General features: G+C 43.2%; 1 protein-coding gene across 2 annotated transcripts in view; it reads right to left on the minus strand.

Moving 5' to 3' along the window:
• The window catches only part of smg5 (SMG5 nonsense mediated mRNA decay factor), a 15,553-nt gene extending 946 nt beyond the window's left edge, over positions 1-14,607 (minus strand). Inside the window, exons 1-22 of one of the 2 annotated variants that reach the window (XM_046833861.1) lie at positions 14,195-14,607; positions 12,997-13,096; positions 12,728-12,851; positions 11,962-12,118; positions 9,759-9,848; positions 9,577-9,666; positions 8,294-8,372; positions 7,569-7,694; positions 7,381-7,449; positions 6,944-7,155; positions 6,712-6,852; positions 5,755-6,546; positions 5,442-5,605; positions 5,250-5,325; positions 4,974-5,149; positions 4,359-4,517; positions 3,385-3,444; positions 2,840-2,999; positions 1,897-1,987; positions 1,239-1,313; positions 1,023-1,161; positions 1-204 (exon numbers count right to left, since the gene is read on the minus strand). The exon at positions 1-204 is cut by the window's left edge and continues 946 nt beyond it. In XM_046833861.1, coding sequence (XP_046689817.1) covers positions 121-204; positions 1,023-1,161; positions 1,239-1,313; positions 1,897-1,987; positions 2,840-2,999; positions 3,385-3,444; positions 4,359-4,517; positions 4,974-5,149; positions 5,250-5,325; positions 5,442-5,605; positions 5,755-6,546; positions 6,712-6,852; positions 6,944-7,155; positions 7,381-7,449; positions 7,569-7,694; positions 8,294-8,372; positions 9,577-9,666; positions 9,759-9,848; positions 11,962-12,118; positions 12,728-12,826 — 3,039 coding nt within the window. In that variant the 5' untranslated portion in view covers positions 12,827-12,851; positions 12,997-13,096; positions 14,195-14,607 and the 3' untranslated portion in view covers positions 1-120. Of the gene's footprint in view, positions 205-1,022; positions 1,162-1,238; positions 1,314-1,896; positions 1,988-2,839; positions 3,000-3,384; positions 3,445-4,358; positions 4,518-4,973; positions 5,150-5,249; positions 5,326-5,441; positions 5,606-5,721; positions 6,547-6,711; positions 6,853-6,943; positions 7,156-7,380; positions 7,450-7,568; positions 7,695-8,293; positions 8,373-9,576; positions 9,667-9,758; positions 9,849-11,961; positions 12,119-12,727; positions 12,852-12,996; positions 13,097-14,194 lie in introns of both variants that reach the window. The other variant, XM_046833860.1, reaches the window with a different exon arrangement.
• Between the last annotated feature and the right edge of the window lie 370 nt (positions 14,608-14,977).

Raw genomic sequence — 14,977 nt, forward strand, 5'->3', positions numbered from 1 at the left:
AGAGAGAGAGAGAGAGAGAGAGAGAGAGAGAGAGAGAGAGGAGAAGAGAGAGAGAGAGATAGAGAGTCGATGTGTGATTAGCTGAGCGCTGGGCTGAGTCCCCTGTTCCCTCAGTCTCTTTCAGCCCATTTCCTTCCACTGCCGGTAAAATTCCACGACGTTCTTCAGCTCCATCCCCGCCGCCACGACTGCCTGGACTGCCGACTGTCACAGAGGGATGAGAGGAGGACGTTAGAACTTTAGAGAACAGACTCAAGTCTGCAATAATCATGATACCTGAGCAAGTCGCTTCTTTGTATCTGTTTTTATCAAGATTTATTTAATGAGAAAAAAAATTCTGAATTGGACCAAAATAAAACTGTGTGTGTGTGTGTGTGTGTGTGTGTGTGTGTGATGGTGAGAGAGCGCATGTGTGTGTGAGTTTATATATATAAAAAAATTAAATAAAATTCATCAAAATAAATAAATAAATACAATCCTATACAATATATATCTACATTGTACTTTTGCTATAATTCTTTTTTTGAGAATATCCATCCATCCCTCCATCCCTCCCCTTTCTCTCTCTCTCTACATACATATTTATAAATAAATTCATTATAAAATCCAATGTAATTGTCTTGTGCTATAAAACACTTAGTCAATACCTAACATCTGTCCTGATGTGTTTCAGACATAATGATCAGTCTTGAAAAAGTGTTTACACTTTAAATAAATCCGTTATAATCCTGATTAAATGAATTAACCCGGATCGCTATCGCACGTGGACGTGAGCGTTTAGCGTTACGGCGCTGTCTCTCGGTCACGTCGTCTCTGCGGTTTCAGTATCAGGTTCATAACAGCAGCGTTAACGACTGCAGAAGCTTCTGTCAGCATCAGGCCTGAACCTAGGGCACTAATTACGAGCCTCTAAAAATAAACAGGCAGCGAGATGGGCAGGGGGACGGCGTGGCGGACAGCTGCACATACCAACCGATTTAGCGAGTACAAATCAAACGGTGCGCCTGAGCACCACCACGAACCTTCATGGGGGCGGAGCGTTCGGCAAGCTCCTCCACCGAGTACCCCGTCAGGATGGTCACCATGCCGGCCGTGTCCTCGTCTCCTCCGCTCTGAGATCCCGTCAGCTGGCGGCAGCTGTCCACCATTTTATACAGGTGCCTTAAAAAACAACACACACAATCACACAAACGTTCTGCACGTAAACAACTCAAAACACACTGACGATGGATTCTCACCACGCTTCAATGTCCTGTCTCTTCAGCTTATCCCTCTCGAAACTCCTCCCGGACTCTTTCTGACACCGGATATATCTGTAACACACACAAGGTGATGACACGTGGATATGATTTCTCAGGTGGACTAAAATAATCTCTGCTTTCATCGGGTGAGCGAGTTTCTAGAAGAGCTGCTTGTTCTGAGAAACAACAAAAGCTGCAAGGGATCTTTTGATGACAGGGAAAACGTGTGCAGTCGTTTCCTGTAAGAGAGGTCCAGCCTTCGCTCCTCACGTGCATCAATGAGCCTCGGCCGCCCACGACCCTGTCGCTGGTTCAGCACTGTTCCTTCCTTACAGCACTTTTGATAGATACTGACCACTGCAGACCAGGAACATCCCACAAGAGCTGCAGTTTTGGAGATGCTATGACCCAGACGTCTAGACGTCACAATTTGTCAAACTCGCTCATTATAATATATAATGTGAATGTTATAATGTCATAATGTCATTGTTATTATGTGAATGTTATAATGTGAATGTTATAATGCTATGCCTGATTGGTGTATAATAAAATAGAACAGAGGAGATGGAGAATTGTAGACTTACACACACACACACACACACACACACACACACACACACACACACACACACACACACACACAGCTCACTCTTACCGATTCCCTTTCCGAAACTCAGACTCCAAAAATCTGATGCTGTCCCTCGCACCAGGATTTTCCTTCTTCAGGACATCGAGTCCATCAATGACTGAGAGGCAAAAAAAGCAGAAAAATAAACAAATATAATATAATACAATATAATACAATATAATATAAAAAAAAAAAAAAGAATGTTTATACACGGTTTTCCACACTAATTCAAATCCTTTTTTTTTTTTGTAGAGCACTTTTAATAATGCACATCGTCTGTAAGCAGCTTTATAGAGATTGTATAAGTTGTATAAAATGTATTATGTTTGCATGCTTGTTCCTTATAATACTTTAAGCTTATCCCTAATGAGCAAGGCAGCGGTGACTGTGGCAAGAGGAAGTATGAGGATGGCACCAAATGTCCGTTCATTACATCACATCATTTGCAGTGACGGGAGAATAAACTCAACCTGTGGTCCTGAGCGACTGTAGCAGACTGTTGATATTAATTAGTCCAAATCCATTCCCTTAAGTTGCTCAGGACCTTTATGGATCTTTAATCTGTTGAGGTGGAACCATCCCTAGCTGAGAATGGTCCCCAGTTGAAGAAAGAGGGACTGTTCCACCAGTTCTTCAAAAATTTAGCATGGACTTGACTTTTGTATAAAAGTCTCGATCATATAGGGGTTCATTTTTATCAGGCATAAAATATTTTTATTAAGGGTTAAAGGTGACCAGAAATCTTATTCTGGAACCTGATTGGTTGAGAGCAGAGAGAACGTTTGGTCATTATGCATGCCGTTGCATAACAATTTATCTCTAACCGCCTCGTCTCCACTAGATGGCGCTAATTCGGGAAACAATTCCATGACACTTGTGTGAGCTGAACTGTAATTGGAAGCGCTTGGGGACGGCGGTCACGCTGGTGGAGCTCGTAAAGCTCGTGGTTCTGAAGGGTGAGGGTTCTGACCTGTGCGTGGGATGATGATGATGAAGCAGCCGCTTGCTGCCAGATGCCGCAGCAGGTTCAGGTGTTGGCACAGAGCTCCAGTGTCTGGCACCAGGTACGGAGACATGGACGACTGGGATTTGGGTTGCTGAAGACTGCCCTCCAGCTGGGACACCTCTAACTGCAGGCGCACACACTTTCAAATGAGCATCTCAAGTGATCGTGGTGTTAATTGAGTAAATTTAGTGAATAAACCTTGCAACAATTTAATTTAATTAATTCTATTAATTAATAAACCACATTTTATATATATATATATATATATATAAAATAGTTCCATATTACAGCAGTCCTGAACATGGTAGAAAACTTGCAGTTCCAGTTTTATTGTTCACACTGGAGGCTCCTTCCATACATCAAAAGTTTACAGTTAACGCTGTTACAATAACAAACAATACAGTAGAAACCTGTGATTCTGCCACAATCAAAACCTCCTGACCAATCAGAATCCAGAACTTAACCAGTTTATGAGACAGTGTTGGTGAAAGTGACGTGAGGACACGAACCTGCAGACGGAGCTGCGCCATGTCCCTCATGAGCCGGTTCCTGCGTGCTTCCTCTTCAGCCTACAGGAGACACATCACAGTGAAACACGGCAGACGATGGAATCCGAAACCAGACGCGATCGCAAAACTTTTTTTTTTTTTTTTACTTTTGCTTTCTTTCGATATTTTTTGTACTTTGCTTAAGTCTTTTCCCCCTCCCCCAATTTCTCAGAACACCACATCTCGGGTTTCTAAAGCCTTGTCAGCTTGACGGTGCTCCAGCACAGCACGGCGGCACTTTAATCAGCGTTTGTTCTACTCCGCGAGGGCAGCGCGGTTGCCTAGCGACGTCAGACTCTCGAAAACACCTCGCTAATATGACAAGGCGGTGCGAAAGGGAACGTGTTTGGCTCTCCACAGGCCTGCGCACCCTATCATTTATTCCTGCTTTAAGTGAGTGGCACCGCTACAGCAAAAGGGGTTGCATTTTCTTTTTTCAGATGGTGCTTTAAAATGTTTTCTTTTTCCTTTTTATATAAGCGTTCTGTACATGCTGGAGAGGTGCAAATTAAAATGTCCTACAGGGGCCGGTGACGTAAATAAACCCAAAAGACTCAATTTTCAGATCTATTCTAAGCGTTGAAGAGATTGAGCTGAGGCTTTTAAGAAAAATTTACACAGGTTATAATTCATTAATCAAAAAAGAAACACAAATGTTAATACAGTCAGAAATACTTATTTGCTATAAAATTATTTATGCATTTTGACAACGCAGGAAAACAAAGTTACAACTAGAATATCGAGCTTAGCTGCTTCCATGCAGACCAAATAAGTGTCTCCGTCCAGAAAACATGAAATCCCCATTATTATAGAAACAGTATCATCTAAAACTATGAATATGAATGTGAGAGAGAACATATCATAATCTAAAGGGGCGCCAATACTTTTTGCCGTCAAATCTGACGACTCGTGATCGCCGGATCCTCCAGACTCACCATGCGGAACTGCGCCTTCGCCTGCTGGACCATGTTGTCCTGCTCTGATTGGCTGATGCTGGTGAAAATCCCCGCCTCCGGGTTGTAGTGCAGGACGTTGCCTTGGAGACCGGTGAGGAAGTGGCCGAAGCTGCGGATACAGCACAAGCGCACCACACACTGGGGGAAGAGCAGGTAAAGAAAACATTTAGCGAACGGGGGATTAAAGTGAGTAATAAATAAAAGCATTTACATTTTTTTTTTCTTTTAATCTTAAATACATTTTTCCCCCCCAAATTCTTTTTTCTCTGTTCCTTCGCTATGGAAAAAAAGATACAGCACTTTTTCACTTAGCAATTTTTAAATAATAAAACTATAAAAAAAAATAAAAATACGGTCAAAATCAATAAAACACACGTGATGATTAGAGGTCGACCGGTTATTCGGTTTATTTTTTCCGGCGCCAATAGTTGTTTGCTTAAACTATAGACAAAAATCCATACAGATAGTTTTTCCGGGTAGCATCTGTGAAAGCCTGCAATCGTTATGAGTGAAATCCGCTAATGACTGATCTCTAATGATGTGTGGTGTTGATATGAACAGGTTTAAGTGTAAACGGTGTGTGAGAAGGTCAACCTCCTGCCGTGGACTCAGGCTGCCCCTGTGATGAGTAAAGTCGAGGCGGCGGTGTGTCAGGTTCAGGGCGGGTAGGTGACGTAGCGCCTGGTCCTCGGGCAGCAGCACCGTCTGCACCAGGTCCGGCTGTTCACTACACGCCAGAAGATCCCTGAACTCCTTCTTCAGACCCAGATCTGAAACACGGCAACGCTGCAGTCAGTCACCAAACCTGCCTGTGAGAGCGACAATCCCGCGGAGTGTGTGGTGTGTTTACTGTGAAAGGGTTCGACCCACCTGCTTCCAGCATCTTGTTCCCATCAGGCAGGAGGTTTAGCAGCACTGAGAGACGATTCCACAGACTCTGAGAGCTCTGAGTGGACAGAAAGCAGAGAAACCGAGATAAACGGCTTGTTATGCCCGATCGGTGTACACAACATTCAACAACCTTTAACCAATGGGAATCTGTAATCCCACAGGTCGTTATACCTGCGCACACATGAGAACGATGTCCGTGTTTGTTCTCAGCCAATCCACGAAGACCTTGACCACCTGAATGAGGCCTTGGTTGGTCAGAATCTCCAGTCTCTCCGAGAGCGTTTTCTCGCTGTGATATGACGGGTTGCTGTGCTCGCTGTCCTCGGTGTCGACGTCTGGGCAGAAAAAAATAAAAACGAAAGAAAGAAAACAATGATTAGTGTAAAGTAAAAAAAAAAAAAAAAAAGAGAACGTATGAGAATGAGCACAAAAACAATAGAAAGATAATAACCATTGTCATTAGTTCCATTGGTGATCTCCATACTTGCAATAGTAGGCGTGTCTACAGGAGGCGTGGCTTCGTGTGAGGGGACTGAATCGGAGGTTGTGTTGGAGGTGTGTGAGGGTATCAGAAGGACGTTGCTGAAGGTCGGTGCGAGACGGAAGCAGCGTTTGGCTTGGAAGAGCTGTGAGGACACGGCCTGCAGGTTGCTGCTGATGCTGGGGTCGGCGGACAGCAGCGGGCCGTTGGTGGCGGGAGGGGTGGAGACTTCGTCACGTGACAAACGTGCCTTCGACTCTTCTTCCTCTTCTACGTGCTGCTGCTGCTCCTGCACCGGACTTGCCGCGTCCTCAATGTCCTCCAGATCGGATCGCGACTCCTGGCTGTTCATATCGGAGTCCGTTTCGACATCGAACGCGGTGCCGCCTTCTTCCTCCTCCTCCTCCTCCTCGGATCCACTCTCCCACACACCCTGCTCCCCCACCGCGTCTTTGCCCAGAGAGGAATTGGCCGGGACTCCCGGACCGTCGGCTCTCGGGGGTTCTTCGTCCTCCTCTTCATCGCTCTCGAATCCTTCGCTCAGGTCGCTCTCGTCCTCGTTGCGAGGGCAGCGGCGCCGTCGCAGCATCGACAGCCGCGAGAACTTCCTCTTCTGTTTCGGCTTTTCCTCACTGCTCTTCTTCGCAGGGGTTTTCTCAGAAACCTTCGTCCCATCGTCTTTCATCTCGTCTTCGTCGTTCTCGTCGTCTCCGTCTTCTTCTTCTATGGAGCCGTTCTGCAGTGGTCCGCCCTCCGAGGGAAGTGTGTTCGTCTGCTCTCGAGGATCGACGTTGTCTAAAAAAACAAACAAAAAAAAAAAAACAAACGTATATCATTTAACAGTTCGATAAAATCAGCATTGTTTATTCTGCCGTGTTTTGGTTCGTATCAGATCTTTGAGCGACTGATGGAAAAATATGCAAATCAGCTGAAACGGAAGTGAGGCTGCGAGTTAGATACCCATGGGAACGTCGGTGCGTAACGCCGGAACGTCGCTCTCTCCTTGTTCGAGCTCGGCTTGTAGTCTTATGTTCACGTGGTTCACCAGGTGGGAGAAAAGTGCTAGTGTGAAGGCGATGGAGGTGCTGTACTGCTTAGAACCTGAAACCAAACAAATGATCCACTTAATACTAAAAAGGGGGAAAAAATGTAAAAGTAGCGATAGACATCGTTTCTCGTCCCCGTCCCTCACCTCCTCTCTTTAAGCTGTGCACCACCATGAGGCAGATCACCACCATTTTGAAGACCAGGCTGTCTGGGAGAACGTTAAAGGTCTGATCATGCTCGTCTTCCTCCTCGCTGACCGACTGGCTGCCGTGACTCGGACTGGGCTGGTAGAACAGCACCAGGTTAAAGTCCTCCAGGACCGACTGGCACAGCGACGTCAGCTCTGCGTCCATTACGCTAAACACACACACACACACACACACACACACACACACACACACGCGTTTTTAAGTCGATGTAAATGACACTTTTTAAAAACGCTCTTTAAAAATGATGACGAGTTTTGAGTCGTTATCTAAAACTAATAAACTAATCCAGACCGGGAAATCACTCAAATCAAATCCCATACTTTTCCAGACATTTCCAAAATGTGTGTGTTCCTCATGGAGCTTTCAGCTTTACCTGTTCTTGGGCTGCAGTAAACTCTGGAGGTACATGAAGCTTACGAGGAGTCGCTTAATGTCCTTTGATCTAAAATGGGTGAAAATATCTTTTTTTATATTCGTTAATGAATTCGCCATTTAAGACTACATTTTTTTTTAATTGTATCTGATTATGTGCTTTCACATTAGTGAGGCGTGAAAACGGACCTCTGGCGTGACGGTGAGAGCTTCTTCGTCTCTTGTTTCTTCACCTGATGGTACATCTTGGCCGCTTTATCGAACAGACGCTTCAGGTTCCCGTAGGCTCCTTCGAAAGGCGTCTCGGACTGAATGCTGGTGGACAGGAAAAGCGGGTTGGTCTTGATTTCACCTCAACTGTGTGTGTGTGTGTGTGTGTGTGTGTGTGTGTGTGTTTGGCAGGTTTAATACACCAATCATTTATTTGCCTATTTTACATTTATTTTTTATGAATTTGTCAAAATATGTCTCCATAGCAACTGCATATAACTAATAGAAGCACCAATGCTGCTCTTTTTTTCTCCCTTTTCTTATCAGACACTGTTTGTCTTTCTGTTATCATCATCACTTGTTCTTTTGTTTTCTTTGTGTGATGCTCATTGTGATAAATAGCTGAACTTCTACGTGTTTGGAGATAATGTTTTCTGAAACGTTGCTGTGTATAAATTTAGACTGTGGTTCTTAATTAGCAAAACATACGATAAGCGACAAAATACAATGTGATATCTAATGATGTTTCCCCCCTGAAATGTTCTTGGGAGTCTGTACTGTTCGGTTGGGGATCTCTGATATACAGTACCTGGAATGTGTGTTTTTTTTCAGAGCTGTATAAAGTGGAAACACTGCCCTCTAGAGGCTGGATGGAAAATGTGTGTATTTAGGTTAAAATGTAATACAAAGACTTGCGAACTCACCAGCGAAGGTAATAATACATCGCTTCTACGTTATAAAATTTACTCCCGGCCAGAGTACCGAGCTGATTAAAAGGCATTCCTGTCAGAGAAAGAAAGAATAGATGAAAGATTAGTAATCATTTCATCCATTTATGATGGATTTCTGTGTAACTAAGCACAGTATTGATAAGTATTTTTTTTCTTTACAATGCATTTAGACACTAATCATATTTTTAATTATTACCTACAGAAAAGTAACAGTGAAAGGCAGAAAAAATCTTCAGTCACACGTAAATTTTTTTACGTGTAGCTCTATATTTCATGCGTATACACGTGCGCAAGGAAACCGCTGTCGATCGGTATTTAAGAAAAGAGTTGTGAGATAATTTATCACTGCTTTGTTAATTATAATCGTATCGGTTATTCATATAACAGCAGTGAATAAAAAGATGAAAAAGAACAAATAAAAAGTAAAGATGGAGTTATTTGTGTGTTATGTTGAAACAGTGGCATCGGAGATAAGTGTAAGTGTGTAAGTGTGTAAGTAAGTAAGTGTGTAAGTAAGTAAGTGTGTAAGTGTGTAAGTGTGTGTAAGTGTAAGTGTGTAAGTAAGTAAGTGTGTAAGTGTGTAGGTGTGTGAAGTAAGTGTGTAAGTAATTAAGTGTGTAAGTGTGTAAGTAAGTAAGTGTGTATGTAAGTAAGTGTGTAAGTAAGTAAGTGTGTGTAAGTAATTAAGTGTAAGTAAGTAAGTGTGTAAGTAATTAAGTGTGTAAGTAATTAAGTGTGTAAGTGTGTAAGTAAGTAAGTGTGTAAGTGTAAGTGTGTAAGTAAGTAAGTGTGTATGTAAGTAAGTGTAAGTAAGTGTGTAAGTGTGTGTAAGGTGTGTAAGTAAGTAATTGTGTAAGTGTGTAAGTAAGTAAGTGTGTAAGTAAGTGTGTAAGTAAGTGTGTGGTAAGTGTGTAAGTGTGTGAGTGAGTAAGTGTGTAAGTAAGTAAGTTTGTAAGTAAGTAAGTGAGTAAGTGTGTAAGTAAGTAAGTGTGTAAGTGTGTGAAGTGAGTAAGTGTGTAAGTAAGTAAGTGTGTAAGTAATTAAGTGTGTAAGTGAGTAAGTGTGTAAGTGTGTAAGTGAGTAAGTGTGTAAGTAAGTAAGTGTGTAAGTGTGTAAGTAAGTGTGTAAGTAAGTAAGTGTGTAAGTGTGTAAGTAAGTAAGTGTGTAAGTGTGTAAGTAAGTAAGTGTGTAAGTGTGTAAGTAAGTAAGTGTGTAAGTAAGTAAGTGTGTAAGTGTGTAAGTGTGATGCTTCTCACCGACGGTCGGTGAAACAGACAGGGCCTGGTGATAAAATCTCTCGGCCAGCTGCTCGGCCTCCACGCCTGCCAGCTCGTTCTGATAGCGTGCTGCACGTGACGAGAAGAAAGGAGGGAAATTTCGCTTTTATTACAGTTGATATTTTAGAATCCAACAAATCGCGTTCAAGCAGCGTATTTACCGAGGTCACCCAAGTACACGAGACATCGATGACACGCCATCTGAGCCCATTCCATCTCCTTCGCCGTGGCAGAGACGGGCTTCTTACGACCTATGGACAAGAAAGACACGGAACTTTTGGCGTTTGATTTGACTGACCATGGACACGTGCTCTACAAAAATGTAATGCATGACATCGTTACTATTGCGGTTTTTTTTTTTATCATCTCAGAAAAAGCGTCAGATCGTTTTCATCGTATCGCCCGGTACGTGAGCACGGAGTGGCTTCTCACCGATGAGCGGGTCGGTGACGTGCGTCCAGTCGATGCAGTCCTGCAGCTCGAGCTGGTAGTGGGACTGGATGTAGAGCAGGAGATGCTGGTAGAAGCCGACTCCAGCGATCAGGTGAGTTCTGTAGGCGCACTCCAGAGTGCTGCGGCTGTGGGCGTGCTGCGAGGAAAACCAGGGCGAGGTTAGGGAGCTATTAGAAACAGCCAAGAACATTGTGGACGCATAATACACACACATTTACATATTCCGTCCTTTGTCGCTGTAGTTAAGCTAGCACGATTAGCAGGAAGTGGTTTATATCATTTTTTGGTGGCGCTCCAGATTTATTTCGTTATTTTTTCAAAAATACCACTATAATTATAACTAAATAAGAAGTACTTTATTTCCATAGCACCTTTTCTTCAGTTACACACCCGAGCCGTTTAGGGTTAAGGGTTTTGCTCAGGTGCCCAGCAGGGGGCGGTCTGACAATGTTGGGGTTTAAACTTCTTAGCATATTTTTAAATGAAAATATTTCCTGCCTCCTTTAATTACAATGAATTTCCAACCCCAATGTTTATCTCTGATATTCAATAATTTTCAGCATTTAGAGCAGATGCCTAATCCAGAATTACCAACATTTATCAGCAGCAGCTCTGGGGTTAAGGGCCTTGCTCAGGGGCCCAGTGGAGGCAGCACAGTGTGAGGTATTGGTACTGAACAACACATACACCATGAACAAGAAACAACACCCTCACTGTGTTTCTGTAAACATCTGTACCTTCTTGTTGGTCTTGATGACTTGAATGACCTCGTAGTAGACCTTCCTCCAGAGCAGCTCCTCCGCCTTGCGGCCGTAATCCACCGGGTGCAAGAACATCAGCTTGACACACAGCTCTCTCAACCTGGCAGGAAGGAGGTTCATTAAAGGGAAAAAACACACACACACACACACACACACACACACACACACACACACACACACACACACACACACAGCACTCAAATCAATTATAGACAAAGTGCGCTCAGAGCAAGCCAAGATCTTTACTTGTTCCTCAGGCTGATGTTCTCCGGTTTGAAGACCTCCCTGTAGGACGACTTGCTGCTGATGATCACATCCAGCTTGTGTACGGATTCCACCACGGCTCTGAACAGAACGGGGGCAAAAAACGGTCAAACAACCTGCACAACGGGTAACAAAAATATACCTCGCATCCTTCTCAAAGTAGTGTCTATGACACAAACAGGGCTGCAAAGCGGTGGGAAACTTCATCTAGAGAATTTGGGAAATATTCCAACTTACCAGTAATTTATGGAAATTGATTACAGATTTGAATCATATACAGACATAAAATATAAACATTTGATTGGTCATTAGCCGACATGCATGCAAACGAATACGGATTTTTTGTTTAAATGACATTTTTGACTTCGACTGAATTGTTTATTATTTTGTTTTTTTGGCATTATTTTGACGTGCAGGATTGTAGAAATGACGTGTGTTATGTTTATTGTATTGATTTTTTTTGTAATTTTTTTTTTGTAATTGATTTTTCTTCATGTTGAAGGCGAACCTGCAGTTTTGTTCATTCCGAGTTTATACCCATTAATTCGTATGGAAAGTTTAATTTTTGATAATTCCTGGTATTTTTCAACCCTAGATACAAATGACATGAATCTTCTCGCAAACCTGTTTGATTACAGGAGAAAACAAGTCTCACACACAGACACACGAGTCGACGGAAACTGTACACCCACTTAGACAGACAGGAACAATGAATTCCTCAGTAGACCAGGTGGAATTAAAGATGTTTTGATGATGTACACGTGCTCTACAAAAATGTAATGCATGACATCGTTACTATTGCGTTTTTTTTTTTTATCATCTCAGAAAAAGCGTCAGATCGTTTTCATCGTATCGCCCGGTACGTGAGCACGGAGTGGCTTCTCACCGATGAGCGGGTCGGTGACGTGCGTCCAGTCGATGCAGTCCTGCAGCTCGAGCTGGTAGTGGGACTGGATGTAGAGCAGGAGATGCTGGTAGAAGCCGACTCCAGCGATCAGGTGAGTTCTGTAGGCGCACTCCAGAGTGCTGCGGCTGTGGACGTGCTGCACGAGGAAAACCAGGACGAGGGTTAGGGAGCTATTAGAAACAGCCAAGAACATTGTGGACCGCATAATACACACACATTTACATATTCACGTCCTTTGTCGCTGTAGTTAAGCTAGCACGATTAGCAGGAAGTGGTTTATATCATTTTTTTTGGTGGCGCTCCAGATTTATTTCGTTATTTTTTCAAAAATACCACTATAATTATAACTAAATAAGAAGTACTTTATTTCCATAGCACCTTTTCTTCAGTTACACACCCGAGCCGTTTAGGGTTAAGGGTTTTGCTCAGGTGCCCAGCAGGGGGCGGTCTGACAATGTTGGGGTTTAAACTTCTTAGCATATTTTTAAATAAAAATATTTCCTGCCTCCTTTAATTACAATGAATTTCCAACCCCAATGTTTATCTCTGATATTCAATAATTTTCAGCATTTAGAGCAGATGCCCTAATCCAGAATTACCAACATTTATCAGCAGCAGCTCTGGGGTTAAGGGCCTTGCTCAGGGGCCCAGTGGAGGCAGCACAGTGTGAGGTACTGGTACTGAACAACACATACACCATGAACAGGAAACAACACCCTCACTGTGTTTCTGTAAACATCTGTACCTTCTTGTTGGTCTTGATGACTTGAATGACCTCGTAGTAGACCTTCCTCCAGAGCAGCTCCTCCGCCTTGCGGCCGTAATCCACCGGGTGCAAGAACATCAGCTTGACACACAGCTCTCTCAACCTGGCAGGAAGGAGGTTCATTAAAGGGAAAAAACACACACACACACACACACACACACACACACACACACACACACACACACACACACACAGCACTCAAATCAATTATAGACAAAGTGCGCTCAGAGCAAGCCAAGATCTTTTACTTGTTCCTCAGGCTGATGTTCTCCGGTTTGAAGACCTCCCTGTAGGACGACTTGCTGCTGATGATCACATCCAGCTTGTGTAATGGATTCCACCACGGCTCTGAACAGAACGGGGCAAAAACGTCAAACAACCTGCACAACGGGTAACAAAAATATACCTCGCATCCTTCTCAAAGTAGTGTCTATGACACAAACAGGGCTGCAAAGCGGTGGGAAACTTCATCTAGAGAATTTGGGAAATATTCCAACTTACCAGTAATTTATGGAAATTGATTACAGATTTGAATCATATACAGACATAAATATAAACATTTGATTGGTCATTAGCCGACATGCATGCAAACGAATACGGATTTTTTGTTTAAATGACATTTTTGACTTCGACTGAATTGTTTATTATTTTGTTTTTTTGGCATTATTTTGACGTGCAGGATTGTAGAAATGACGTGTGTTATGTTTATTGTATTGATTTTTTTTGTAATTTTTTTTTTGTAATTGATTTTTCTTCATGTTGAAGGCGAACCTGCAGTTTTGTTCATTCCGAGTTTATACCCATTAATTCGTATGGAAAGTTTAATTTTTGATAATTCCTGGAATTTTTCAACCCTAGATACAATTGACATGAATCTTCTCGCAAACCTGTTTGATTACAGGAGAAAACAAGTCTCACACACAGACACACGAGTCGACGGAAACTGTACACCCACTTAGACAGACAGGAACAATGAATTCCTCAGTAGACCAGGTGGAATTAAAGATGTTTTGATGATGTACACCGGGAAATTAAAGGTTACAACCGGAAATGCAGATGCAGATTCTTTTGACAGCTGTCAGTCATTAGGGGTTTATTACTGTTATATTAAATAACGAGTCATTTGTTAGGAAATGTTGCTGACCTGTGCATTTTGTATTCGCATGTCAGTGTTTGAGGATTCTGAAGATCTCATATTGCTACTTGTTTTGGTGAAATGCAGAGCAGATGATCACTAGGCAGATTTCGGTCTTGCTGAGTAACTAGCAAGTATGCAAAAGGTTGAAATAGATATAATGGAATGAATAATAAGGTGTTATAAATTAATATAAAGTGTAATGTAAAGGATAATAAAAGCACGCGCGTGGGTGTGTGTGTGTGTGTGTGTTATAGTTGTAGGCTCCTCACGCTAGTTTTTCCCCTCTGAAGCCCCGTGAGGTCTCTCACCTGTACAGCCGCTTGATGTGGAGGATTTTCGCCTCAGGCTCGCTGTCCTGCCCCGATCCGCTCATTTTTGCGGCTGTTATCAGCTACACTGAATCCCGCCTCAAGGCGCAGATTCAGCCCCCGGGCGTCACGTCTTGGCTCAGCTAAGCGAGCTAGCTAACGTCGCCTCAGCGTTAGCTTTCCGGCTAGCTCCCACACTTCCTCCGACTATTTAAACGGACGCGCTATGTTCCCTTGTGCCCCCTTTGTCGCAGGCCGCTTTACCCATCCGCTCTGACGTGGGGTAGAAACCGGCTTCGCCGTAGGTCAGCTGTCACGACCCGGACTGTACCTGATGTTGTTCCCCGTTCCAGGAATCGTTCCGTGAGCGGCCATTTTTCCTAAACGGCCGCTCAGATCTCGCGAGATTTCTTGTTATAATTTTTTTTTTGTTTTCTTTTTTAACAAACTCCTCCCCCTCTCTTGCAACGGCCACTGAAAGTATCGCGAGAGTTGTAAAATTTCTACGATGATCGCTGCAATCTCGCGAGACCCTGTCTTCTCTCCCTCTCCTCTCGTACAACGGCCACTAAAACTATCGCAGGAGTTGGAATAATTTCCACTGTTATCGTTTAGATCTCGCGAGACTTTTATTATCTCTTTCACCCCCCCCTTACACTTAAAGTATCGCGAGAGTCGTACTGTTTTTTTTTTCTTTTCTTTTACTGTGATCGCACAGATCTCGCGAGATCTGTTGTATGGACGTTCCTGGACGGTGTATTCATTTCAGTACAAAAGTTTGCA

The sequence above is a fragment of the Silurus meridionalis genome, chromosome 21 (genome assembly GCF_014805685.1).
Source record: "Silurus meridionalis isolate SWU-2019-XX chromosome 21, ASM1480568v1, whole genome shotgun sequence".
NCBI lineage: Eukaryota > Metazoa > Chordata > Actinopteri > Siluriformes > Siluridae > Silurus > Silurus meridionalis.